The 27,863-nt window shown below is 37.6% G+C and overlaps 1 protein-coding gene across 1 annotated transcript in view; it reads right to left on the bottom strand.

Moving 5' to 3' along the window:
* The window catches only part of EPHA6 (EPH receptor A6), a 371,852-nt gene that overhangs the window by 283,444 nt on the left and 60,545 nt on the right, over positions 1-27,863 (bottom strand). The window contains exon 3 of the mRNA XM_059871825.1: positions 1,191-1,854. Within this exon, the coding sequence (XP_059727808.1) occupies positions 1,191-1,854 (664 nt within the window). The remainder of the gene's footprint in view (positions 1-1,190; positions 1,855-27,863) is intronic.

The following is a 27,863-nucleotide window of genomic DNA, read 5'->3' as shown; positions in this document are numbered from 1 at the left end:
AACATTATGGCTGTCTGAAAGATGTCTATCAACACACACATCATGGTTCAGTACACAACCCTCAACAGTCACACTGAAAAAATCCCTTTGTACCAATGCATTGCCAGCTGTCCAAACATGCATCTCCACCACGAGCTCTGGCACAAACGTGGCCATCCTGAACAGGAGGAACCCTTCCACTCATGGTTTACACACTGCAGAATGAGAACTACAGAAATTAAATTGTGCTCTTTAGTTATGAAGGCATCTCCTGCAGCTGGGCTTGCCTTGGGCATGATATTCACAAAGCAATGTAAGACAAATGTATTCTGAAAAACTGTCAGAAAAAAAAAAATAGCATAAAAATTTAGATTCGCTGTAGAAGATTAAATGGACAACATGAACCTATGAAAAATATTCCAAAACATGCAGAAGCTCTATTAGATTAGAATTTTCTAAAGTAGTAATTTGTAATTCTTGGGGCAAATAGGTAAGAACATGCAAAAACTTGTGGCTTTGAGTACTCCATTTCAACTCTGAAGGTCCTTCTCAGCCGATCAGATGGCCAGTTGAACAAAACAGTGGAGTCAATGTGCTGCAGAAAACATTTCTGGTAGACTTTGGCTGCTGCCTATATTGCTCACATACAGATGTAGTGTATGACTCACTTCCATAATGGACAGGAATTCATTCAGCATTAAAGTTTCAGAGAAAATCCTTATCCCATTAAGAGAGGAACCTTTTGACCTTATGTACAAAATTATGCTGGCTTCCAATAATGGCACTGTCAACACTGTATCTTTGCAATGAGTGTATTTTGATAATTAATGCCAGCAAGATCAGACAACAAAGAGAATTTCATTTTCTGATTACAGTGCGTAGTGCTTTTAATGCTCTCTATTATCCAAGGCTGCTGTGCAGCTTGCCTAACGCCATCCAATCTGAGAAATTCTTGAGCAAAAGAGCAGAGTCATTTTTGTAAAGGATGGGTACGGACTCTCTCTCCCCCTTTTTGCTATAAAGCCAATATTGAATCACAGCAGACAGCCTCAGCAGCCACTGAGATATCATTGTTCACAACCATTACCACAGAAAAAAGCACCTTATTCTCAAGTAATTTCAAAACTATTATGGACAGTGGAAGAGAATATGACAGCATATGACTTCTCTTAAAAATTAAAAAAAAGAAAAATCGAACAACGTTTTCTTACCATGACAGGAACCCTCCAGCTCTTCATATCCCACACTGCAGATGCATCGTCCCAGAGGCACCAGCCAATCCCCATCTGCCCCACAATACAACTTTGGGGTGTCCCGTTCCTCAGCGCTCTTCACACAGGAGCCCCGTACTTCCACCAGCGAGGAAGAATCCACCCTTGGAATGGTGTCAGGAAACATGGCCAAATTACGGACCGTGAAAGGGCATTTCTTGTAATAGACACGGACTGACACCAAAGCAATGCACGCTCCAATGTCCTGGAAAGCCAGATAAAATCCCTTCTTGTTGATGGGCCCAACTTCACGGACTTCCGTGTTGAGCTTGAGGATGCGGTCGCCCAAGTCCATCTGGGTGAAGCTCTCATCAGCAGCTATGGTATCAATTTTGGTGTACTGGTTTGGCTTGAATTTTACTCCATGAGGCTCATCTGACTCCATGTAGTAGAGATTGAACGTTTCCTTGCAGGTCCCCAGCACCCAGGGAATGCTGTTGCAGTCCCTCAGGGTGAACTTCATCTCCACGTAGATCTTCTGCGCGGCGTCGCGGGAGACCCAGTTGGTTTGCAGCCAGTTGTTCTGGTTGGGCTCCATCACGTTGCACACCTGGTAAGTGTGGATGGGACGGTTGTGTTCATCCATTTCAGTTATGGCATCCCACTGAAAAGAAAATAAAGGTGTTTGAAAAACAGGAAAAATAGGTATTATGCATACACACACACGTGCCCTGTGTATATGTACCTATGACTTAATTATGAATAAATGATTCAAGTTTAGTGGAAATTCAGTAGTTAAAAGAAGATAACTACAAACACTACACAAGTTCGATTTCAGAAACTCCACAATAAATGTCTGTTAATAAAAACAAAAAATTACTGGGGTCTAGCAAAGAAGGACATACGTGCCACGTTTGTATTTTTATCTTTATCTCCATATACTTTGTATCAAAGGCTCACCAAATGCTTAACTCATTTTATAATCTGCTACTTCAAAAGATTACCAACATCCCAAAAATAGCTTCAATATAACTGAATCAACTTTCTACTGAGCAGTCATGATATCAATATAGCCCTAGAGATTTCTTTTTTATCAAAACATAGAACTATTTACAGTTCTGTATCCAAAAGTATTGCACCCCACCAGAAGTTTTAGCTTAGCTTTTAGAGTTTAGCTTAGCTTTAGATCCATTAAAGTAGAATCAGAAGGAAAAAAACCCCACAAAACAAGAACCAAAACCACCCAAGATTAAAGTCACGTTAAAAGAAAGAGGAGGTGCTCCAGAGAGGTCTCAAAAAGAAAAAAGAACTAAAAAAAAAATCACCAAACAACTCCAGCACACCAAACAGAATTAAAAAGTAGTTGGCTGTTTAAAAAAAAAAAAAAAGTTGTTTTTAAAATATAGAAGAGCTTTCCAAAATGGCATAGACCAGCTTAATTTAAAAGCCTCAATATGATACTGTATCTTAAAATTATTAAGAAAGAAAAAAATATACAAAATATCCTCCTCTTAACCAGAGGATTCTCCTCAGAAATATTTATATATTCACTCTGAATCAAATCTCAATTTGAACTAAGAAATTAAAGTCCTAAAGTTAGCTGTTATCCATGCAGTTAATAGTATAAATCTGTTCCTTCTGCAGGAAAGTAAAGGTTCAGAACTTCAATAAGTGGTTTCAAAGAAATAAAAACAAAATGGATTGATCAAACATAGACAGGGCTTTAGTCCATTCAAAGCAGACCTCTCATGCTTTGTGCCTGTGCCTTTCCACTCTGCTCCCAGATAGCCTGCTGAGATCTCCTATTTCAGAGAAATTTACCTTTGGGCAAGAAAATTGTTTAAAATCTGCAAAAAATTTTAATAGAGCTGTTAGTCTAAACATCATACATATAAAATACCTGGAAAAAGGTTAATATTGAACACCTCAACCCAGCCATTGCACTGGGCCATGCTGGGTAAGGAGTGGTTACAAATACAGAATGTGCTCTAAGGTGCCAGTCCTAGATACTGAGTGGAAACAAGGTGACTTCCACCACCCCAAAATGTCATTTTCAGTGACTGAAACATCTGATAGAACTCACTCTGTGATAGTGGACACAGTCTCCCTTCATGAAATACACTCTGCTTTTACTTTTACCTTTCAGTTGCATTTCTCATCTGATAAAAACAGTTAGGAAAGGCAGCAGGTGAATTTAGTGCAGTCAACAAAAAAAAACCAACCAATTTATCAAACACACACAGGTTTTCTTTTGGGTGTATTTCATCTTATAGTTCTCATTTCATAAAATTTCAGGCTTAAGTTGCACAAAACTTCAAAACCAAATGAACAGAAGCATCTCACTGGTGATGTCTACACAGGAACGTGGTGGCTCCCACAAAAATCCCTGACCTGACACTCACCAAAGCTGCCACGAGCTGTCTGGCTTAGACAAGCTGACAGTTCAGACCTCCTTCAAATTTTGCCAATCCCAATGTGCTGCTCTGCCTTCAAAATCTTTTTATTATAATCCTTTCAAAGGAGGAAAACCTCTGCAAATGCTGATGGAAGCAACAGCAGCAAAAAGCTAATTCTTACACCTGGAGTTGCAGGACTCATGGAAAAGCATGCTAAAAGCATTATTTGGAGGAAAGACTTCAAAATTCTAGTTAAAAAATGGAATAAAAAAACCCATGGCTGAGTGCTTACATTTTACATGCAGCATAAAAGAGGAATAAATCAGTCAAACAGAAGAACATACAATTTGAAGACTGGTGGAGAGAAGATTCCAAGATTACTCGTCACATCCAAGTACAAAAATATGAGATTAGGCTACAAACCACACCGGGATTTTATTTAGATAAAGTCTCAGCTGTTTCCATACCTCTACAAACTACTTTACTACCTCTCACTTTTAAATTTCACTAATATCTGACAGCTCTACAGAGAACACTACTAAGAGAAAATAATGCAACTTGAAACTATATAATACTGAAATCTATTTTCATGGATTCCAAATTTTTAAATTATATTTTAAAACAAAACACTGGAAATTTAAGAAAAAAATAGCAAGAACCTTTTAGTACACATCACTACTGAAAGCTGTTCCAATTAATAAGGATAGATATATCAAGCAGCTGAAAATATCTACTTCCTAATGAGCAGATATCAAGGTAAACGTCACATGAAGTGAAAGACACCTCTCCCACAAGCTGTCACACTGATTGATGGATTAATATTGGGTTCTTAATCTCAGATAAGAGTTATTGAGGCACAGAGCCCAGCAGCAGTTTGGTAACCTGGAATGGCAATTTTAGAATCCTGCACACCTCAAGATTCTTTTTTGATATTTTTCATCATTTTAAGAAAAAAGACGGGACATGGGCATAAGTAACCAATGCCCTCACTCACCAGTTTATGGAAGAAAACATCTGCTCTTACAAACGCAGCAAAATTTGTATTCTAAGCAAGAAATCATTTTCATTTTATTTTAAGGATAATTCTCTAAAAATAAAGGATTCTGCACCTGCACATACCTAACCAGTGTATCTGAGCTCACCCTGAACAAGAGAAGGTTGTGGAAGACTTGACATGAACACATTTGGGTATCAGGCACACAATGGCGCCCCTGGGTAAAATATTCTACACAAACCACTTCTTGGGCAAAACACACAAGGATAAGCACTGGCTTTCCATGCAGAGAACTGAAGGAAGAAGTAGTGCCTGAAAACACCATGAGATAGGAAACTGGGGAGCAAGACCTGTTGACTTCAGCCATTCTGAGTTTTACTATCTGCTAAGAAGACACAACTGTTACGGCAAATCCTCAGTGGTGATAAGTTTTATTCTTACCTGGCAACAAGAGGAAGGTTTCCATTCAAAACTAAGGAACAAATACATAAGGTTCATGCTAGAGAGATCTGGTTTATTCTCTTGGCTTCAGCAAGCTAGGTAATTTCAGAAATGGAATTGTCAACTATTTCTTACACGCAAACATAGGCTGACATTTGAAAATTCAGCGAACCTGAACTGTAGAAATGCAATTTTCTGACATATATATCCCTCATTGCCCACAAACATCCACTTGAGAGAGCTCAGGTCACAGTTAAAAAGTCCATCCTATCAAAGGGATGGACTGTGTTTGTTGTACAGAACTGCTACTATCCTGAAAAAGAGTCTGAAGAAAGTTGCAAGTGTGTCCATGCAACTCATGTACCCCAAAAAAGTTAAATAGGCATTTTCCTACCACATCCAAGGAGGACAAAAAGAATGCATATAGTGTTTTCTCTAAACTGGTTTTTTTTTTACTAAATGGTTTACTACTTATTTAGGTCACCCCAGATCTCAGCTGGAAGTCACCTAATGAAATCTACATATGTAGAACACTCCCAGCTGTTCACTCCTGACAATCTTATAGATCCCATTTCCATGGAAACAAGTAGAACAGTAAAATAAAGAAAGTTTTAAAAGTTTTCAAAATTTCCCTTATACTAATCTCTAGTGAGATGATCTTCATAAAAATGAGATCAGAAAGGACCAAATGAGGACTTGCACTTGGCATGCAGCTGCCATCTGACAATGCACATTTACACATTTCGCTGCTGTAGTGACATTCAGGCAAAACCAGCTACACACTACATAACAGAACTGAAGAAAAAAAACTTGTCCCAAAGTAATGTGCTTAGGAAATGAACATTTTAAGGCATAGTTGGCATTTATGATGACATTGAAAACAGCAAGACTAAAGAATATTTAAAAGAGCTACAGAATTGCTCTAGGGTAAAGGTATCAAGTTAATATTTTTCCCCTTTCATTTTTCTCTGGCTTCACTTTTCCCAAGATCTAAAATTTTGTATGTGAAAACAGGTGCTCAGACCCCCAAAGATGAGTGACAAAAATGAACTTCCAAAATATGCCTATTTGAAAAAAAAGCAGGCAAAATTCTCCAGCTATTTGTATATGTCTTAGCAAGTACAAGTTGACTTAGCTGGCAAAAGAGAACAGCAACTGAACTATTTATGTTCTTACATTTAAAGTTGAGGTGGTTTAAAGTTGCTTAGGGAATGAACAGTGATATGTAGCACAATTTTGTTATCTCTGTAGAACTAAAATGACAATCACAAAGGAGGATTAGAGGAAATTGTGACATCTGTTTTCTATTCAGGCACCAAATATGAGAGTAAGAGGGCAAGCCCCTCAAAATCTGTGAAAATAAACATGATTAAAAGAAAATAAAATCAGAAGTTAATAAATAAAGAATAGTTAGGACAATATAAACAAGAGAACACAGGAGAGAAAGTTGCTAATGCACTCAAAATAGAAATCCAAAAGTGAGTTGCTTTTCTGTTATTTACATGAAGCACTGAACAATTGAGAGATGAGCTGTTCCAGGTGATCCAACTCTGCTCTGAAAACTCTTCTGGTTCATATAAATGTTTTCTACAGGCAAGCAAGACCTGGATTTGGTGAGATCTGGGGGATGAACCCTGGAATTCAAGCGAGACCAACTGCAGATGCATGAAACTATTGACTCCCATGTGGGGATTAGCCAGCATAGGACTTTAGGATCAACAGGCAAAATAAGATAGCCCTGCTCCAGCCTTGGAGAGTGAATTGGGACTGTTCCAGAAGGAAAGGGCATCAGAGGTCTGGAACAAAGAATTTCGTGCATCTACTAGAAAAGATCAAGATGATAAGAAATGTATTTACATCTCAAAATACCCACTCCAATGTAGGGCTCAGGCTCGTGAGGCAATCCATTTATTTGACTGACCAGAATTTAGGCAGGAACATGATAATGCACCAATGAAAAAGTTACACATGTTCATCCTGTCTGGGCAGGGCAGAGAAAGTATAAAGCAGAAGGCAGAGAGAATACTACATAATTCCTTCCATAACAGATAATGAAAAATTTCATTCAGAAAAGAGATGTACAGAAAAATGGGACGAAAACCCAAAAGAATTCACACAAATATGCATATACACGAGGGTTGTTTATTATAAAATGAAATATCATTGAAACCAGCCACTACTATGGAAAAAACTTTTCCCCCCAGCACTCTGGAACAAGACCATTGTTTCCCTGAATGCAGTACTGACTATACAAGACTCAATGATTTGCACCAAGAATCTGCAAGGATGGTGTACCACACTTTTTAAATGAGACACACTAGTAAAACCTCAGCAGGTGGTGAGAGATGCCACAATTCAGTTTTGTAAAGTGCTGCTGATCACCTTTCCAGGGGCATCTCATCCCTTTGTAATGCCACACTTCCAATGTATTCAGAGAATGGAAAGTGAGAGCAGAAAGTCTACACATTTTCAAGATACTACAGCTCCTAACACTCAACCCTGCTGTGTGCCCTTCAAAAATCTGGCAGTGCACAGTCCCTGAGACCTGTGACAGAGACCTTCTCTGCTGGCCTCTGTCTTACAAAAGAAATAATAATAAAAAAATACATAACCCAGTGGTTTTACAGGTATCTTCCACTAGAACAGAGCTGGGTCTGGCTAATCACAATAGTTGTGTGCTACATTTGGCTGCCAGCAGCTGCAGTCTGCTGTGATAAAACACAGAATAATGCTGATAATGCTGATGCTGGCAGGGCAAGGGGAGCAAGAGCCCTGCAACCTTCACTTGGCTGAGTGAGATTTATGGGATTAACCAGGAATACCTGAAGAATATGACTGCTCTAAACATCAACATACAGGTATTGAAACACAGGGCTGTGCTGTGGAATAACAGATGTGTGGATGAAAGGATCAAGTTTGGTCACTCAACAGAACCACAGACTGGCTTGGGTTGAAAGGGACTTACAGATCATCCATGGGCAGGGACTCCTGCACTATGCCAGGCTGCAGCAGCCACAACTTCTCTGGGCAACCTGCTCTGGTTCCTAACCACCTTTACAGGAAACAATTTCCTCCTAATCTATAGCTGCCCTCTTTCCATTTTAAGCCATTCCCCCTGTCCCAGTACTACATTATTAAATGTAGCAGAAAATTAGTAAATATAATTAGTAAATGAGATATATTATGACTTAAAATACAAAACTGTTAATGCTTCTACTTCCTTTTAGTTAATGTTTATACTTCCTTTTAATTGGAATAGGACAAACAAGGACTGAGAAATAAATTACAACTACGAAATAACTAAATCAAACTGTAGGTATAATCCAATCAAGCTCCATCAAGTATTAGCTGTTTAACAGTAGAAGACTTATTTGCTGCTGTGTTGATTTATTTCCTAAATATCAGGAGCTGCAGCAATCCTGGCTCTGCCTCTCCCAGCACCTCATACCCTTGGAGTAACTGGAGCAGAATATTACAACACTGCTCAGTGAAGCCACTGGGTACTTTGGTAATGCTGCACAATAGCTGTCTGCATCAGCTATGTGGCCTGAGGGACCTTGCTGGATCTCCAAAATAGCACAGATAATGTTGTGGTAAATGTTTGTGTGTCCTCAGGTATTTAGAAATAGAAAACCAGTGTGGAGGAAGATTTAAGGAAAAAAAACCCCAAATAACAAACCTAAAGCAAGCTCTACATTTCTAGTTTAGAAATTTCTACAAATTCAGAGTTTGCCTGTTAATCTTATTCAGGTGTTTGTGAGCAGCCTTGGGCTGACACATCACCACTGCACTGGCTCTGACTCACTGAGCCCCTTGGTAGCCAAGCTGGGCCATAAACTCCCCTCCTGGCAGACCTGCACTCCCCATAAACTTTAACCCTGCCAATTGGGCTGGCCTGCTGGGAAGCCAGAACAACTTCAGGGCAAGCAAAGATACTTGGTAGATTTCCTCAGCCCTCAGTTTGAGAGCTGACCTTGTCTGCCCCATGATATAATGCACACACTGAGTAAAATGACTGCTTTCACCACTTAAACTCCTCAGAAACTGTGCATTGCATCACTTCACAAATCTGACTTGAATGCACAAATTTCCAAATAGCAATTCCATTTTACTTACTTTCCCCTGCCCTGAATCTACAATTTTGATATTTGAAATTCCCCTGCAGCAGCAGGAAGATTTTTTTGCCTTTACCATTCCAAGCAGTGGAGTTTTAGTGAATAGCACAGAATCCTGGCACACCAGTGGTCCTGGCTATGTGCACCCACAAACAGGGCTATGACTCAGAGTTTCCCATTTTCATTTCCTGACTAGTCACTCTGGGAAAAAAAAGCATTTCAATACCACTGATGGCAGAAATTGTATAAATACCTTTTCAAGCTCCAGGTTTTCCCACTGAAAAGCAGTGGATCTCAGAGGGTTTTGGTTTTATGTGGGCATTGGCATATTTAAATTCCTGCAATTAGCAAGCAATGAGGTTAATATGGATGAACTAAAACCCAGAAGAGTATCTGTCCACTTCTTCCATCTCTCCCCAGTTTTTTGTAAAGTCTGCTTTCTTTTAAATAAAGAAAAAAATTCCTGCCTTTTCTACTTTTTACTGAGTTCTTATTAGTCCATTAGAGATTGTAATTGAAATTATACAAATGGACACAATTAAAAATAATAATTACACAAAGCAGCTATGTAAGGCTTTTCATCTGTGAAGTGCTTTATAAACACTACCGCATTAATTCAGCCTAAAGACATAAAACTAAAGAAGCAAAACTAAAGGTATTAAGAGGAAGGTGAAGCGACAGATCAGTGATTTTTACCAGCATGCTGTGTGTCAGGAGCTGTATCAGCGTGGATGCCCTGATCTGACACCACCCACAGGAGCTGAACTGATGACACTGCACAGCTCCCCTGCAGCACAACTCTTCCTTTGAGCATTTACTAATGGGCTCCTTCAGAATCACTCTTCATTCCCCTCCAGCTGTCGTGTGCCTGGTAAAGTGGAGCCCATTCCTGTTGCACACATCTGGCTGGAATACCTGTGACCCAGCTGCTGCTGGAGAACTGAACTCTGGCATCTCTCATAAATCACCTCCAGCCTCCCACCACCATCCTAACAAGCATTATCCCTACCTACAAATAACAAATTCATGACTTCGTTTTTTCTCAAGCTACTTATCCCTTCGAGGCAGAGGATCAAAAGGAGGAAAACCAAGATTAGAGCTATGTGACTAATTAAAGGCACAAACTCATATTTATTGGCTTGCAAGGGATCATGTTGACATACTCCAGTGAAAGCCAAAAGCAATGCTATTATATCCTGCCATTTAACTGAGCCTAAGACCTCTGGAAATAAAATCTGAGAGGTGAACAGAAGAACCAATTATTACAAGTGGAGCAAACTGAATAACAACATCAGCAGCAGCTCAGTTTATTTGCATGTAAATTCATAGGCTTGTGTATTTCAGCTACATGCATTACAACCTTACTCATTTTCTAGGTTAAACAGAGCCATGCCAAAAAACTCTAAGGAATAACTTGTATTACGGATTGCAAACACCCTTAACAAAGTGTCCAAAATGTGCTGAGAAATGAATACATAAAAATGAGAAGCCTACAGTATTTTTAAAAGGAAAAAAAAAAAAAGCTATCCACATGAACCTTATCTATAGTCTGTGAACTCCAAGGCAAGAACAGAGGAAAAAACAAAAGGGAAGAGAAAGGAAAATAAAACAATTCCCAGTGTTTTCCAGTATATCAAGTTGTCCATCCTTCCTATGTACTTACTTATTTACTGAGGACTTGTAGAGTAGCACTGTCTTCTCAGGCTCAGTCATACATGTTAAAACGCCCTGGAAGAAAATAACTCTCTACCCTTCCCCAGCACTCCTTCCTTTCCTCCCATTTCTGAGAGCACCAATGGAGGGAGCCTCAAGCTCTTAAATATCCTATACTATAAATAAGCTGGCATTAAACCCACTCCATTCACTACAGTCAAGGAGTGCATCATCAAAACAAACTCTCAGACATCTCATTTCTACATGGTCCTGCGTGTGAAAAGAAAAGATGTGAACTATAATAATAAATCCCATGCTCTTTCAACCTCCCTCATCTCATTACTCATATTTTCAGCTACATTAAAAGTAATTTTATGAATCAACTTCTGGCAGAGCTAATGGGAGAAAGGAGAAAATTTCATTTGACTGTATTTCAGTCTAGTTGGTAGGCAGGCCAGGGTATCTTATGTAGGTTTGCAATGCCTTTAGGTTCACCCAAATTAGAAAACAGCCAAAATGTATTTAACAAAGAACTTCTTATGACAAGACATGGAGAGCTTCAGTAAGTACATTTATTTCACAGGTCTGCTGTTCAGGTTTCTGAAGGAAAACAACCTATTGTGGAGAGATTTATACAACTGCTTGCTCTATTTTCAGTTCACACTTTTCTTACAAACACATTTTTCTTAGACTCTCCCCAATATATGTAGAACAAGCTCTGGCTTCCCAAAAGGACCTTGTTCTAACACAAAGCAACATGAACCATGTGGGCACACTGTGCTTGGGGCATGTCCTGATCAAGAAGATACCCAAATACATGCTGACAATTTTTAGCCTCATTTATTGTTTGCTTAATATATATATTTTTTTTAATCTTTTGGAATTGATAATAATTATCTTTTTATTTTTCAGATACTGCAATTGCAACAGTTATACCTGACTTCAGTGTTTAAGTACAATAAGACTTTTTTCACCCCACTGAAACCTAGATCTCTATTTGGAACCTACTGTAGATAAAAATCACTGCAGCTGGCAGGGGGTGGTCACGGAATGTCAACTAGAGGTCAAATTAGCTGTCAGGTTCTTTTGTAATTTACCAAAAGATTACATTTTGTACATTTATCTTCCAGAACTTTTTCTGTTGTCAAAACCAACTTGACCCTAAAAGAGCAATGCTTTATTAAGTTACAGCTGAACACAATTGTTGAGATGTTGCTCCAGTGCCTCTAGTTAATATATCACCTACCAGCAGGATGTCCTTTTAAAGGAAAAGCCATTCATGTTTGTCATTTCAGAGCAGTAAAACGAGAAAGGTTACTTGGCATATGTCCTCACAGGGTGTTTTTTTGATGAAGGACAGTACAATCTGTTTGTTTTTGTGGTTTTGTTTTTTTTGTTTTTTTTTTTAAACCAAACTGTGCTACATCAGTGAAGCTCTTCACATATCAATTTAAAATAGCCTCATGACTTTCTGGTCTAAGTGTAAAACATTGAAAAAAGCTTTCATAAAAGTTCATTTGATATCATTGAAAAAACACATCAAAATCAGGCCATAGTTAAAGAACATGACTAAAAATATTTAGCCTCTTTTCTGTAGAATGCGATGCATTTCTGCTAGGAAACAACTAAACTTTAGTGGGCTTTTCTGCTATTAAAATCATGCTTTTAACAGACCTCCCAGTTTTCTAGAATATAAATGTTGGAGTATTCACAGGACCATGGAAGATGGCAGCACAATTCAGCTTTGAGAGTTATGAAGAGAATGACAATCCAATGTCAAAATTAGAAGGTTAGACAAGAACCAAAACTCCAGGAAAAGGGAGGAAGAAGCCAACTTCATGTTCAGTTTTTATCTTCCTACTCCTCTCTTTGTCCAAGAACTGTCCTGGGGACCACTGCAATGACTACATCTAACTACCATTTTTAAAGGCAAAATATTTATCATACAGATATAAATTGCTGTAATCAAATGAGTCACTACATGATAACCACTTAGTAGTTTTCTGACATTTATAAATTACTTCATTTTTGCTACTGCGGAATGTTAACGATGGAGAAACACAATACTCCCAATTCCCTGAAAATTTCTTTACTAGCCTATGATTAAATCATAAGTCTGAGTTCTTCAACTCCCTCTGAACAACAGAATGGAAAAGTAATCAGGAGCAACACTTCTCCCTTTTTATGACATGACCTTGCAACCTTCAAAGCTTTGGCTCTTTGACACATTTGTATTTGGGGCAAAATCTTGGAATGCATTACCCTCCTTCTAACCCTGATTATTCTGGAGAGAAAAATGGGAGCCTGTGAGAAATGAGGAAGCTGCAAGCTCCACGGTTCCATTCAAAGGAGCAAGGAACTGAGGCTGCCCAAGAAGGAAGACACAGCCCAAAGGAGACAGAGAAGAACCTTATAATCACAGGTATCACCAAGCCATCGCTCACTCCTTAACCACACTTTTGTCCTCTTCATCAATCCCAGCCACGTAGCTTGGAGGAGATAGACAATGAGCATGTATGACTGAAACAAACCATTTCTATCAATTTCATGTACAAATAGCTGTATTATTTTTGCAGCATTGCATTTGTTATGTAAAACCACAGGAAGGGCACATTTTTGTTACATATCTGGTTTTCAATAGAAAGCTTTGACTCTCATGAAAACGCCTCTCAAGATTTCTGCCCTTATTTATCATGTTTGAGAGGCTTGCATATGGAAACCCATGAAATTCTATTATCTGCTAATCAGTCTCAATCATGAAATTACATGCCTGCAAAACTAACAATTTTCCTAGACCACAGCGTGCTGAATTCAAGTCCTCTCCCACCCACCACTGCCCCAAACAGAGTAAAACTCTTCCCTAATTATTCTGCTCTTCTGCTGAGACATGAGATGAAGGATAGTTAGAAGCAAAAAATGTCTTTTGTAAATTGACATATGTAGAATATTGACCTGCAGATCCTTCTCAAATTTGCAGAGTCCTTTCTTGAAGCAGACGTGTTAAAATAAGCAAGCAGAGTCTGCTGTGTGCATCCGTTCCCTAATGAGATCTGACACAATAATTAGTGTGCAGCAAGCTGGGATAGTTTAATGCACTTCCCTTCTCGTTTCTATCCAACTTTATAAAAGTTTCATTAATCTTTGCCACCAACAACAGGAAAGCAATAAAATGGGCGTAACAGCACAAGTCACAGAACCTCACAATCTGTGCTTTTATTTCAGTCCTACTATTCAATACTGGTTTCTGAAAATAACCTGGTGACTTTTCACAAAGGCCAATTAGACAGTTCAGGTAATCTAGGCATGTTCAAGTTCACCTTTCAGAGTTGCTGGAGATTATAAACATTAGATGAAGTTTTTGGGACAACCTGTGATTTTGATGTGGGAGGGAAGAGCAGCACAGTTGACAGCAATCAGTTTTTTCATGCTCTGATGAGTTGCTGCCTTGCTCATTGTTCTGGCACAGCAAGAAATACTTAATCTTAGCATTATAAATACAAAACCATGAGATCAGTAGCCAAAACAAAAGACAGGCACAGAATGAACTGTCAGCTTTGATGTAACACTTGTGCTACTGAAACAGAAAAAGGAAAATTATACTAAAGCCTCAAGCTGACAAAACCACAATAAATACACGCAACAGAATTTAAAAACTTCAGGAGTAGGGTCTAATATTTTTGTCCCCTTTACAGATGAAATAAAGTTTTACCCATGAATTGAGATCTTTAAACACAACTTTCCGTAGAAAACATTTATTTAAATTTGACACAAATCCTCCCTATAATTTCACATGTTTCATCATCTTTGCCTTATGTGCATATGCCTGCATCAACTTCATACATGCAGGAGAGGCACTTAGACCCAAGATTGGAAAAGAATAAAAAAAAATTACTAAAAATTTCAGATGACAGTCACTTAAGCAGCTTTTACCTGATAGGGGAGAGCATCTGCTACACCCAAACATTTTTCTGCCAAGAAGAAAACCACGGTGTGCTACAAATGTAGTGAGTCTAACAGTAAAATAAATACATGAGTCTCTTGTACATAAAACAACAGCTCTTGAGTCAGCTCAGGTGATTCAGACCCTTTGGTTGGAAGCTTAAATAATAATTGCAGGGCTAAAAAAGTGAGCAGAAAAAACCTCATTTTATTGGGAACTGCACTTCTGGCATCTTTGAAATCAAGAACTTAAGTCTTTATTTTGCCTTTACCCATGTTTTTTTCTCCCCCAGCTTCATAAAACATAATTTTGATTTCAGCAGGTCACCTGGAAAATAATCCTATAAGCTCTGGTGTGCAGGAACTCTTTTTGTGGGCTTTTTCTCTTGCCAGGACTTGACTTGCTGAAATGAGCAGGTACTTATGCTATTTTAAATGATGCTGTCAAATAAAGTTATGTTAGAAACTGCATAGATTCCTGCTTTTTCCTGCAATTTATTTTCCCAAAGAATATTTGGCCTTTAAAATTGCTGTTTTGCTGAAAAGCTATGCCAGAACACCAACAACTATGCTAGTGTCACGAATCAATAGCACTGCATGTAATATTTAATACAAACTGAGACCCATGGGCATGCTCTTTTAGCTTTTTTTTAATATCAAGTTTTTCTTACTTGCAACATTTTATTTTAAAATGGCAGTCATGCTTAAATAAAACAAAGTGCTCCAGTAATCTCTGGTAATATTGATAAGGCAGGCTTCAGCCCAAATAAAGTCTTAAGAAAATCACAGCAGCAATAAAAATATAAATTTTGGCAGCTCACCCATTTTTAACCTTTTTCATAAGGGTGTTTATGCCATTAAAATTTATTTACACAAAATGCAAAGTGTACTACGCGACAGTATTTTAATCGTAGAGAGGTTTTTTAAATCTAGGTATTTTCTTCTTAATATAATTACAGATGAAAAAGTAAAATAACTAGGAGGTTGGAGGGTGGAAAAAAGCCAGAAACAGTGAAAAGCCCCAGCTGCTTAAACATCCTATCCCTAGCAGTGACCACTGAGAGAGTCATTGAGAAATTAAATACTGGGTATGGCAAATAATCCAGAAAACTCCCCAAGCTTTTATCTTCATAAACTTTTCCCAGGCTCCCATGCCAAACAAAAATTACAACCTGAAACCACAGAAAAGTTTGAAAGGCAAAGAGGAGAGAAACAAGAGGGGAGGAAAAAAAAAAGAAACAGGGAAAACAGAATAAAAGTGCCTTGATTTGGCTGGATGGGGAGAAAACAGATAAATGCAAAGCTGAATCTCATGTTTCTCCAATTCCACCCTCATCTACTTGGTAAAGCAAAGATGAAGAGCAGTGAACAACTGTCCCAGGAACATCCTGCACACATTGTATTGTCATGGTGTTCCCATGTATATTTCCAGGAAAAAAACCTCTTTATAAAACAGCCAATGCAACCAAAAACGGATGGTCTAATTCAGAGTTGTTCTCCAGGCATAGTGGGAAGTAAAAGAAAGTCTCATCCATTCTGTCCTCATTCTTCTATGGAGAAGAGCTCACTCCATCATATTTTTGTTTTCGAGAACCCTCAGATGCAAGTTCCTGGCCAGACGTGGCCTAAAAAGCATGTAATATACTTAGAACTAATTAATATTTTCATATTTGTGTAAGTGCTGCTTTTGCCTTCCCTTCTGTAACATGTTTTGCACCATGAAGCTGTGGCCATTCTGGGCATGGGTGTCAGAACACAAAGTTTCTAGGCCTCTCCATGCACACAAAATTAAGAACCGCTACATTAAATGATAAATAGCATTTCCTGTAGCATTTCACTGTTGATAAGGGTGAAAATAGCTGGCATACATTTGTCCAAACCAGCACAGTTTGCATGAACAAACATTTGAATAGAATTTCTGAATTCCAAGGAATTGCGCTTGTTTCAGCAGCAAATTCTTGCCCATTTTCTACCCTCAGTTCTCAGAAACGCTCCAGAATTTGTGTCTGTAAGAGCCTCCCAGTGGTGTCTGACATTATCCCCATCAAAAAAACCCCAAAAAACCAAATACAAAGAGTGGAGCACAAAGGGCCCTCACTAGCTGCACAGACTTGCACAGGTAGCGCCCACAGATGCTGAAAGCCAGCACTGCCCTGTGCTGAGCCAAGAGAGGCTACCTGGTGTTTTTAATTAAAATGCAGTCAGCTGAAAGTCATTAATATTGCCAGAGAAAGAAAAACAACCTTTACTCTGCTGGGCACGGGTAATAAAGTTTGGGGGGTTTTTAACTTGCTGAGCTCCATCTGTGAAGGTGAGCAGGAAGGTTAGTGACAAGAGCATTGCAGCTCTGTTTTGTGGGCCCTGTGGCTGCACATCCTTCCACCCTGAGCTCCACAAGCTCAATCACAGATTTTATTACAAGATTACTTTTTTTTCCCCACCTCCTTAGAAATTAACATTACTTACTTTCCATAATAGAAGCGTGCCTATAAAAATGTAAATTTAAGGCAGACCATCTAAATAGAGCACACTGAACTTCAGCACACCAGGCAGGACTAATCTTGCAGACCTCTGGTAATTTAAATTCTGACAGTGTAAGAAAACTGCAATTGATATTCTGCATAATAAAACTAAACAGAGGCATCAGTATTCTGATGCAGACTGGGAAAAAGGCAAAGATACTTTTAAATAAAAGGTATATTTTTCAGTTCAGTCTTTTAGTAAAAATACTTTATTCGTATGTAAAACATACTGAGAGAAAAAAATATAAATCATCTGTTAAAAATCATTATTTACCACTCTTATTTGTAATGGATTTGCCTGGGCCACAGGGCTGTCAGTGCACACCTGCAGCTATTCCTTATGACTACAAGGAACATGTCTCTCAAAAGTGAATTCACAGAAGTTTTCTTTAGTGTTCAACACCCACAGAATCTACCTGGATTTTCACCTACATTTCCCCCAATTCAAAATTATGGTGTCCTCTGCATGCAACCTGTAAAGATCATAATTACCAGGCTTAAAAAACATTCAAAATCCAGGAAACATACCAATAAATGTCAGCTCCTATACCATTCTTGCAGTTTAAAGTTTTTCATTACTAATGAAAAAAACTATTTGCTCAAGTTTCATAAAAACTGTGAGAGAAAGATGAAGTCTTCAAAGTGTGAGGGTTTCAAGTAACAGAAATTAAAAACCACGGCACTAAAAGACAGAAAACAAATAAAAGAGTAACAGGAAAGCCAGAAAAATCCAAGCAATGTATAGTTAGGGGTGTTTTTCAAAGAAATCCTAGAATATTTAGGCATTTTAGGCTTACAGATATCCACTAGAGTTCAATTTTTCTTAAGCATAGATATCACAAAAACAAACAGCAAATTTGAGAATCAGAAGACATGAATTATGCTGAATTTAGTACTTAAGTTTAATCACTATAGACAGACATATCCTTCTGCACCTATGGGAGTCTGTCTTCATGTAATAGTGCGCATGCACCTCCTCCAAATAAAAACACCCTACAGGGTCAAAGCCAACACCATTCTGAGTTTGCCTTTTGTTTCTGAAAGTCAGTTCTCCCTTTATTTTTTGAAGAAAAGGAGACTTCCTTTTAAATTCATCAGACTTTTCTTATGTTAATTAATTTCTGATTCATAATGGGGATCCTATTTTAGTCTTGGTGAAGAATATTCTGCATTTCTCACAGCCACAAAGATAAGGCTGCTTAGTAGAGCTGGCAACTATGGTGTGACCTAACAATCCAATTAGTTTAGAATGTGTCTTACTGATTAATAAAGCCTTTTAAATAATTGCCTGTTTCCTCTGCATTTCCAACCTGGCATTAATGACTTCCTCCATGCAGCAAGTTATGCAACACAGACGATCAAATATTTAAGATACTTTAGTTTTATTATTAAAATTTGATAGTTTTGATAGCAATTTTTCTCGTATTCCAGTTTTATAATAAAATTCTAGACAAATATAAGCTAAATAAACTGGGCAAGAGAAGCAGATGAAGTTTAGTACGTTCTGAAATTGATGAGATGCCGAGGGAACTGCTGTGACATCAGTCAGCATGAAAACGTACAGCACGTGATTTAAATAAGCCATTACTCTTGAGGGCATATCAAAATATGCATTTGTGCGTAAAATTACAAAACCACACAATAACAGCAGTGTTCTAAAGTCTCATACTAGTCTGGGAAAATATTCATACTTTCAGAGAGGTTTTCAGAAGATCCAAGTGAAGATCTCAAAAGGGTGGTGAAGCTCAACTCAAAAGTTGAGAAGAATTTGCTCAAGCAGAGAGGTTTCAAGTCCCTCTGCAAACCAAACCAAACTCTTTGACAACATGAGGCCAAACTATTTTTTAGTATTTGTAGGTTTTGCTCTAAAAAGAAAACCCATATTAAAAAGAAAACCCATATTCAAAGTAGCTTTGGGACTGCTGTAACAAGCCAAGCAGATAAAATAGAGATAGCCTCATTGATTTTTCTGCCACTCAAGTGGAAAACCAGAAAACAAACCAGAATTTTTTTCATGGAGCAATAGTTTTCCAGTGTTCATCAAGTGGTGTTTGTCCCACAACTCTGTCTTCAGTCACAAAGCTTTCACTAAAAACTGCTCTTTTATTTGTTCTTTTACTGTGTTAACAAAAGCAGTGTGGTAAGCTCATGCCCAGCTTCCAGATTCATGACTTATACACAGTCATGACAAAGATTACAACCCATAATAAGAACTTTAAAAACAACAAAAGGTTGTTCTTCATCTTTTGTAGAGATGCAGTTCACAACCATGCCTTACTGTTCAAAAATGTATTTATTAAAACAGAAAAATCTTATTTCAATTGCTGGCCATAACCTGTCTCTTACCTCCTGCATTCCTACCACAAGTAAAATAGTCTGCAATATCAGGAGTAAGTATATTTGTTCCTTAGTGTTCATTTTAAACAAAAATACCTTCAGATGTCAGCTACTTATTTATTTCTAGTCCATTCAAAAGGTACTTTCCAGTGGCAAAACACAAATAGGACTTACAAGGTACATTTAGTGTTGGATTTATATTACAAAGTAAGGCATGAACCACAGCTCCACAGAATGACAAAATGTTTGTACTGCTCCTTTATTTAAAATAAATGTTCCTGAACAGAATATAAAAGGAAAGATGAGCCACAAATAGAATTTCTCAAAGGCTGTTTGAATTTCCCTGCTCCATTTCACATCTCCCTACTCCCCAGTAATCATCTTCAGCTGCTGCTGCTAACAGAGAGCTACTGATTCTGGAATTACTTCCTCCAATTATGGAAATTTTGTAAGTAATGAAAACCAAAATATGTCTTTAGCAAAGACAGTCAAATTGTAAAATGGTTACAGAAATCCATTATTTGCATTTCTTATTCCCCAGTACAGGCAAATCCACAAGGGAGGCCCTAAGGAAATAAATCTAGAACCATTTGCTTTTAGTTACTGAAATCCTACTTCAAGAGTTTTCATTACCATTACAAGTCAATAGTGATTTATCTGCATAGAAAGAATAATATCCAACAAAAACACTGCAAACCATAATAGGAGTTAATAGTGCAAGTAATCTGGGATAGGGAAGAATGTGTGAAATACACTTTTAATCAAAATATTTGTTATGTCACATGACTGCTGAAAGCATCTGGATCTCCCCCACAAAAAAATAAAAACAAAAACAAGCAAACAAACTCCCAAACCATCCAGTGCTTTTTTGGAGTTTATGTTATTTGCTAAGGAGTTATGGAATAGAGTTACTGTTTAGGACTAAATGATGGTTTATTCTGGTAACATTTGAAAAGTAAATAAATTGGTAAAAACAGGAGAGTGAAGCTCATGGTTTAAAAGCAAATGTGCTCAAAACAATTTAAAAAAAATAGAACCAAACAAATCCCTTCTGTTCTTCTGACACTGAAGACCTAAATAGTCAAATACTTGAGTAAACATACTCCCCCCAAAGAAATACATGTGGTACACTCTACACCTCATAGGAGTTCAGAAAAATCTCATTTTAGCTAGCTAATTTTATTTCAGGGTTAATGACAGAAGGTATTTCAAGCCACACTTTTTAAATGCAATGAAGTTTTAAAAAGATGCAATTAGCAGTACCTTGTGATTGATTTCTTTGCACTAAAATAACCACAACTACAAGCAAACAGCTCATAAAACACTGTCAAAGCTACAGAAACACCTTACCTTCATGTTAAGACTGAACTGCTATCATCTTGTTACTCAAAATCCAGAGTTAAAACATGTTTCCCTTGATTTTCAGTTTAATACATTGGGATCCAGCTTTGCACACATGCGAGCCTACAGTCCAGAATTAAATATATTTATCAATATCTAGTTTTACAGATGAAAAGTACCTTTTTTGCTTGCCTAAAATGCCTTACTCAGCATGAGTTCAGCAAGTCTCCAGCAGTTTATTTATCACAGTAAACAGTACTTTTTAATGTAATACTTTAAGAGTTATCCCCCCTCTACAACCTACAAAAATACACTGAGCAACAGTTTTTGGACTTTTTAAGAAGTTCACCATGATGAAGAAAAGCAGTGGCTGCATAGAGGCAGAGAGAAGGGGAGGGGGGGAAAAAAAAAAGAGTAAGAAAAGGAACATCTGGAAGGTGTCTACTACCATCTGATCTACCCAGCAGATATAAAAGCAAATATACAGCAAATACAAAAGAAGATGCCTGGAGACTCTCTCAGCTCATCCCTGGGGATGGGCATCCAACTAACTCCCCTTGACACCTGATTCAGAGTTTGGCAGTGAAAACTGCAGTGCAATTAAAATTCCACTGTCACAGGCCCATGGTCACTTTCTGCTGCAGCTGGGTCCCCTGAGCTTTCCTCTCCAGGCAGACAGGAGCTGAAGAAGCCCCACTTCAGTCCCCAGCTGCTCCTCACACATCATTGCTTCAGCCCCTTTTCTTGGTGCTTTTCAGCTGGGCTACTAATTGTCTAATCTGCTTCATGGATCTTCCAGGACAACAGATTTTTCCCTGATCAATCAGAAATACAATCAGCTTCTTCAAATCAGCTTGAAAGTCAGTTCATCATTTCTATAGCCAAGAAGACCAGTAAATGGGAAAAGGAAGTGTCCAAGAAAAAGGCCAGGCACTGGTATATCATGGAGCCATTCCTGTCTAATTATAATCTTAAAACAATGTTCTGTTGGACTACTGCAGAGTGAGGGAATGGTCCCTTGCACATTTTGCACCAGCCTGGCAGAACTCGCGCAGACTGTGGACAATGCCCTCAGGCAGTGGGTGTGATTCCTGGGGTGCCCTGTGCAGGGCCAGGAGCTGGACTCGATCCTTGTGGCTCCCTCCCAGCTCAGGATATTCTGTGGTCTGAACAATTCCCCAGATAACTACCAGGCACAGTTTTCAGAGTTAAAAATCAAACCTTTCCACAGGCCCTTTTTAATATGCAGTGTGCATACAATGACCCTCTTCCAGAGGCCAAGACACTCCAAAATAGCTTCAAGTTATTCCAATAAACATCCCCAGGCCTATTTAATCTACTCGTATCTCCTATGCTGCCATTACCTCTTAGGGACCTAAAGAGCCTTCTTGTCTCTCTGTAGTTAATATTAAATACATATTCCTAGCTGATGTTTTGTGATAACCAAGAATAAAAATACTCCTTTTCTCTCATCAGCTGTGTAACATCCCTAACAACCTGTATCAATATCCAGTTAAACTGCACCAGGGAGGAGAGGAGAATCACACTACAAGTCAAGCAGTGCCACTTTTGCCCTCTGCCATAACCACCAAGGAACTGACTTCCAGTGCCTGACAGTTGATTCTCAATACATCACACAGGATTAGCAAAATCCTATCTTTTATTGAAATCTCCTTTCTGTAGCAGTTTTCAGGGGAAATACACATTCTTCCCTGTACAGGAGAAGTAAGACTATACTGAGAGTTGTGGCAAATACATGGCACGCACAGTAAATAAACAAAGACAATTTAATTAACAAGAGATACTGGTAAAATAGACTTGTCTCAAGTTATGTCTGTTGCAAGATCACTTCTCTTTTTGAAATTCCATCATGAGAAAATTCAAAACTCAAATACCAGGGAAAAAAAGAAGTGTAATTAAAAGTATATCCAAGACAAATTCTGGGTAACAGTATTTCCTCCTTAACAGGAAGCCTTTCCTATGGCTTTTATTAGCATAAATGAATTTTTCTGTTTCTTGGGAAAAATAAACTCCCTAGCTGATTGATTGATTTTGGATTATATATTTTTTTTTACCCTCATAAAAGTTAAAGCCAAAGCAACTTATTCACATTATTTTGCCGAAGAACTACAGTTCAAATGTAGTTGAACACATTAAGGTATCCAACAGCAAAATACCTTCCCTAAGAGGCCAAAAATTTAAGAGGTAAATATTCAACTAGGATTTGTCATTCCTGTAAAGTTATTACACTGCTGAATATCAATAGAGCTGCAGTTTTATTTTTAAAATTTAGCTTTCCTGAAACAGGTGTAATAGCAACAGTAATTAAAGTGCAATTAGTGCTGAAGCAACATACTAATGCAGCCTTTTGAATCTTTTCATTCCAACTTTGTACAGAATTCTTTTTAATTTTACTGTGATATCTGCACATGTAGAATCAACATATCTAAGAAATAATTAATAAGCACTGTCTGAAAGGTCTACATTAATTGCTTTACAGTAGAATATTTTCAATCAATATTTCTAGTCAAGACACAAGACAGACCAGTGTTTTAAAAAAGTGCTTCAAGATCATTCTCCTTTTACAACACAGTCCATTATTTTCCTAGTACTAGATTTTTAAAGCTCTTTTGAACATCAATTGACATATTTAGTAAAATATTTCTCCATAATAAAAAAACCCCAAGAAATTTAGAAGTACATGTTGACTCATTTTTGCAAAACTAAATTAAAATAGAACACAACAACACAGAAGACTAATTAATAAAGACAACCAGAAAGCTGCATCCCACATATTAACCTAAAAGACCAAACAAAGAGATATGTTTAATACAAATACAAAGGAGCTGAAAAACATTTCTTACAAGAAAGAAGTGTATTATTTGTGGTAACACAACAACACCAGAGAGGGACCACAGATTCCTTTCCTCTCCAAAAAATCATTGAGAATGCAATTTAGGCAAGTTTAAAGCAATACACAAATGCAACTGTCCTGTATAGACCTAATCCTTCAACTTTTTTACACTCAATCATCTTCTTCTCAACATTTCTTTTTAAGAAGTTGATCTCTTTACAAACAGCCCCATTGAAGACAACTCCAATGACAAAGTCCTAAAAGAGCCATCCCTTTGCAGCAGCATCTCACCCCTAGCACAGTGTTTCATAAATGTCCCCAGCACATAAAGGATGCTTTGATATTGTTTTGGGCCCCTCTTCCCTAATTTATTACTTGTTTTCATCAGCAGTCTCCCAAAGGAGCTTAACAGTTCTCCAGGTATCTTTAGAAGTCATTATGCATACTTAACTGCTAATTATAGGCATTAAAGAGATGTACCAAATCAAATGGCTAATGAATAATATGGCAAGAAAATGACACAAAAAGGTTTGAATCCCTCAAGGAAATACCTATCTTCTAAGCCCTGCAGCTGCCCTGATATTCTCAATATTGATCATTTGCAGACAAAACAAGAGAAAAGCAAATTAAAGTTTATTAGGTGGTAAGAAACTGACATTGTGAATCGATGAATCACTCTGTTACATTTAATCCCAATTGATTTGAGTAGTTCAGTACATCTTCCAAGCTTGTCTTTATGTCATACTGTAAAGTGTAAGGCAAATGGAAATTTATTAAGCTATGAATCCTTTATAACTTAAACTCAATAAGCCCTAAAAGGCTCATCCATAAACGACAGCTCAAGAATTCCACGGTTAAATTTTTCAATACAACAGAAAGCTGTAGCAGGATTGACAGTGTGGTCTTGGGGCAGCCTGATGTTCTGCAGGGAATGGATCTGAACATTAAACTTCAGCTTGGAGCCCAAGGGAGGGGAGGCACAACCCAACAGAGACAGTGTTGGAGATTTGGGAAGTCACAGCCACCAGAGCATGCAACCCTCACTGAAATTGGTGACAACTGGTTACAGGAATTGCTGCCTCATGCCCACCAGCTGTCACAGAAATCCTCATCCCAATCATTAACCAATGGAGAGGTGAAATCCTGATTATCAGAGTAGCTGATGAGGTTCAGCAGATACAAGTGATTTGAGAAGCTGACAACACAGAAACTTTCCTAGAGGTGGTAAGAGAGCATAAAAATCCATACCAGGAACATTTACATGGCCTTTGTTATTTAGCTGCTGGAAAGAGAAGATTTAGTTCCTGCAAGTCACCCAAATGCAAACACAGAAATGCATCAAGCCAATTTTAACACCAACTGCCTTTTGGGGTCCAGTTCTAAATGAGTTTTCATATTTAGAATGTCAAAACAATACTGAAGTCAAACATGGAATAAGTTAACACTCAGAAAGACAGCATTGTAATTCTGTAGTAAAATAGCAAAAAACCCTCTGTGGAGAAGTATCCTAGACAGCAGATTTGGGTAGAAAATAAAATACTAAAGACTTTTAACTTCACAGGGATTGAGTCACAGTACCAATACTGAGTGCAAGTTTGTCAGCAAAAAATGTACTGACTAGAAAGTTTTAAACTCAATGCTGAGCCAATTTTCACTAATCAGAAATATCCAGAAAGTTATTTATTTTCTTATTAGTCTGATATTAAATCCATCTGTTGATGTTTATTTGAAATACAAGTTATGTTTCTGTAATAGGATGCAGCTCCCTAAAATTCTAGATGAAATAACACATCCTCACACCAAGAGAGTAAATGCACATTTTGTCATAACTTCAACAGCACAAAAATTTGCCCCAAAGTGGCTTTTTAGATTGGACTTGTTAAGTGTTCATATAAGCATGGAGCAAATGTGAAATTCCAGACAGCAAGTAGATGAAGGATAATTCCTTCATGCAATCCTTCAGGGGATTCATAAGCTAGTGTCCATTTTATCAACAAAACCAGTTTTTTCTGCTTATTCTGGTAGTGCATCCCAGAGCCAAGTCATGGGGAATATCTATTTATAGTATTATTGAGAACCCAGTGCTCTGTGTTAAAGAGTAAATAATTCACAGTATTGAATACAGAGTCCCCTTGAACACTACAAGTCTTCAAAATTTAACAGTTTTGGAGGTTTTGTGCCTCACCCAATTTCTTTAGGCTTTTGCTTTAACTTCCAGAAAGTTTCCCAAACTCTTATGCATGCAAACTAAATAGAATAAAAAAAGGCTACTCACATTACAAATAAAAAAGTGTAGATACAAAAAATATTTCAGTATTATTCATTGTACTGGATGTCATTGTAACACACAGAAGTCATCCCTAGGGACATAAAAACCAAATTACATTTCTAATAACACAAGATCTCTACTTGAACGGTCAGAAAAGTTGAGACACAGGCAAAGATAGATAACTCTGATGTCATTCCCTACAACTGCATAAGGAGAAGTGTTTTATTTCAGGTTTTTTATTATTTGGTGTTAAGTTTCCTTCAGAAACTTCTCCCATAATTATTGGGCCATTAGTAGAAGGAGCTATTGGCAATGTATGTGTTAAAACAAGGATAGAAAGAGGATAAAAAAATTCTTAACCAAAAAAGTCACTTTCAGAAAATATTCAATTCCAACCTGCTTATTTAGGTTGATACTGACAAAACTAAATTAGAAGAACATGAAGAATAATTTTAATTTGAAACTGCTGTTTCCACTATGGAAAATTATATTATTATGCAGAAACACTGAAATATTTAAAACACATAAATGCAAATAGTTTTTTGCTACATTTTTTGTTTAACTTTTCATTATGTGAAAATATTCACTGCTCAGTCTTTTCATCCTTTATAGGATTTTATTAAAATTGCCCATTGGTTTTAAATTCTAGTTCTTAAATATCTCTACTCACACACTTCAGGACTAGAGTGTGATTTAGATTACCTGCCTTTCTGCCAATTATCCACATATTACTTTTTACTTTAGCTATCCAAGTGTTATAATGACGCATAAAAATTTTTCTATTAATTTTTATACATTATTTTTCAGTTGCCACCATGACAAATAACTATCTCCACCCCATCAGAGCTTTCTAGTCAGTAGATCAGAAAGAAAACACTCAGCAGTTCCCACTGCTTTAGAAATTCATTACTTCTTTGCAAAGAATCATCTTGCTGAAATACTGTTCACAAGACAAGATGGATTTTCCCAGTTTCCCCAACTGGGCTTCTTCAGGACGGTGGGAACACAGTTTGTGATGAGATTTGAAAAACCAAACCACTTACTACTATGGCATATCAAAATTTTGCAAGTATTTTGATGTTCAGACAGTTTCCAGAAAACAAAAGAACCTACATGGAATGCTCTGATGAAGACAATTTCATGGGCCCTCTGCTTCACAAAGAAAGAATTAAAAGCATGAGAACTGATCTTTCATTCTGGTACCAAATCCTACACCTGTGGGTGCTCCTCAGTGTGCCCATCTCAGGTCTTCCACATGCAAAACTCAGCATTTCTACCCCTTCTTTCTCTCAGAACAGGCAAACACCTGTCCTCAATTAACCCTGTACAGAAAATATTTTAATAATACATTGCTGGAAAGTACTCATTCACAACAGAGAAATGGGAAACTGGAGGAAATTTTTTGAGGGGCAGGAGAGGTGTACAGCAGTGCTTTTACAAAGATTTTTTGTAGATTAAAAAAGATGGTTTGACAGGAGGGAGTTGCTAAATTGCACAAGAAAATTTCAAACTGAAGAAAGAACTAGGTAGAACAGCGTGATTTGACTTAATTAACAGCTGAATTTTCTACTCCAACTAAAAGCCTTTTGACAATAGCTAAGGCAAACTATCTAGCTAGGAAAAACAAATTGCACAGCCAAAATTATCAGAAATCACTAATTAAATAGGGATATTCACATCATTTCAGGAGCTTCAGCAAGAGAGGTAACGTCTTCTTGTATTCACACACAATAGATCAACTACTCCTACCTGAACTTCACACAATCTTCCAGTCAAAGCAATTGCTTCAGGAATTCAGCCTTTCACATCAAA

Source organism: Haemorhous mexicanus, chromosome 2 (genome assembly GCF_027477595.1).
Source record: "Haemorhous mexicanus isolate bHaeMex1 chromosome 2, bHaeMex1.pri, whole genome shotgun sequence".
NCBI lineage: Eukaryota > Metazoa > Chordata > Aves > Passeriformes > Fringillidae > Haemorhous > Haemorhous mexicanus.
This window is presented reverse-complemented; position numbering and strand designations above follow the sequence as displayed.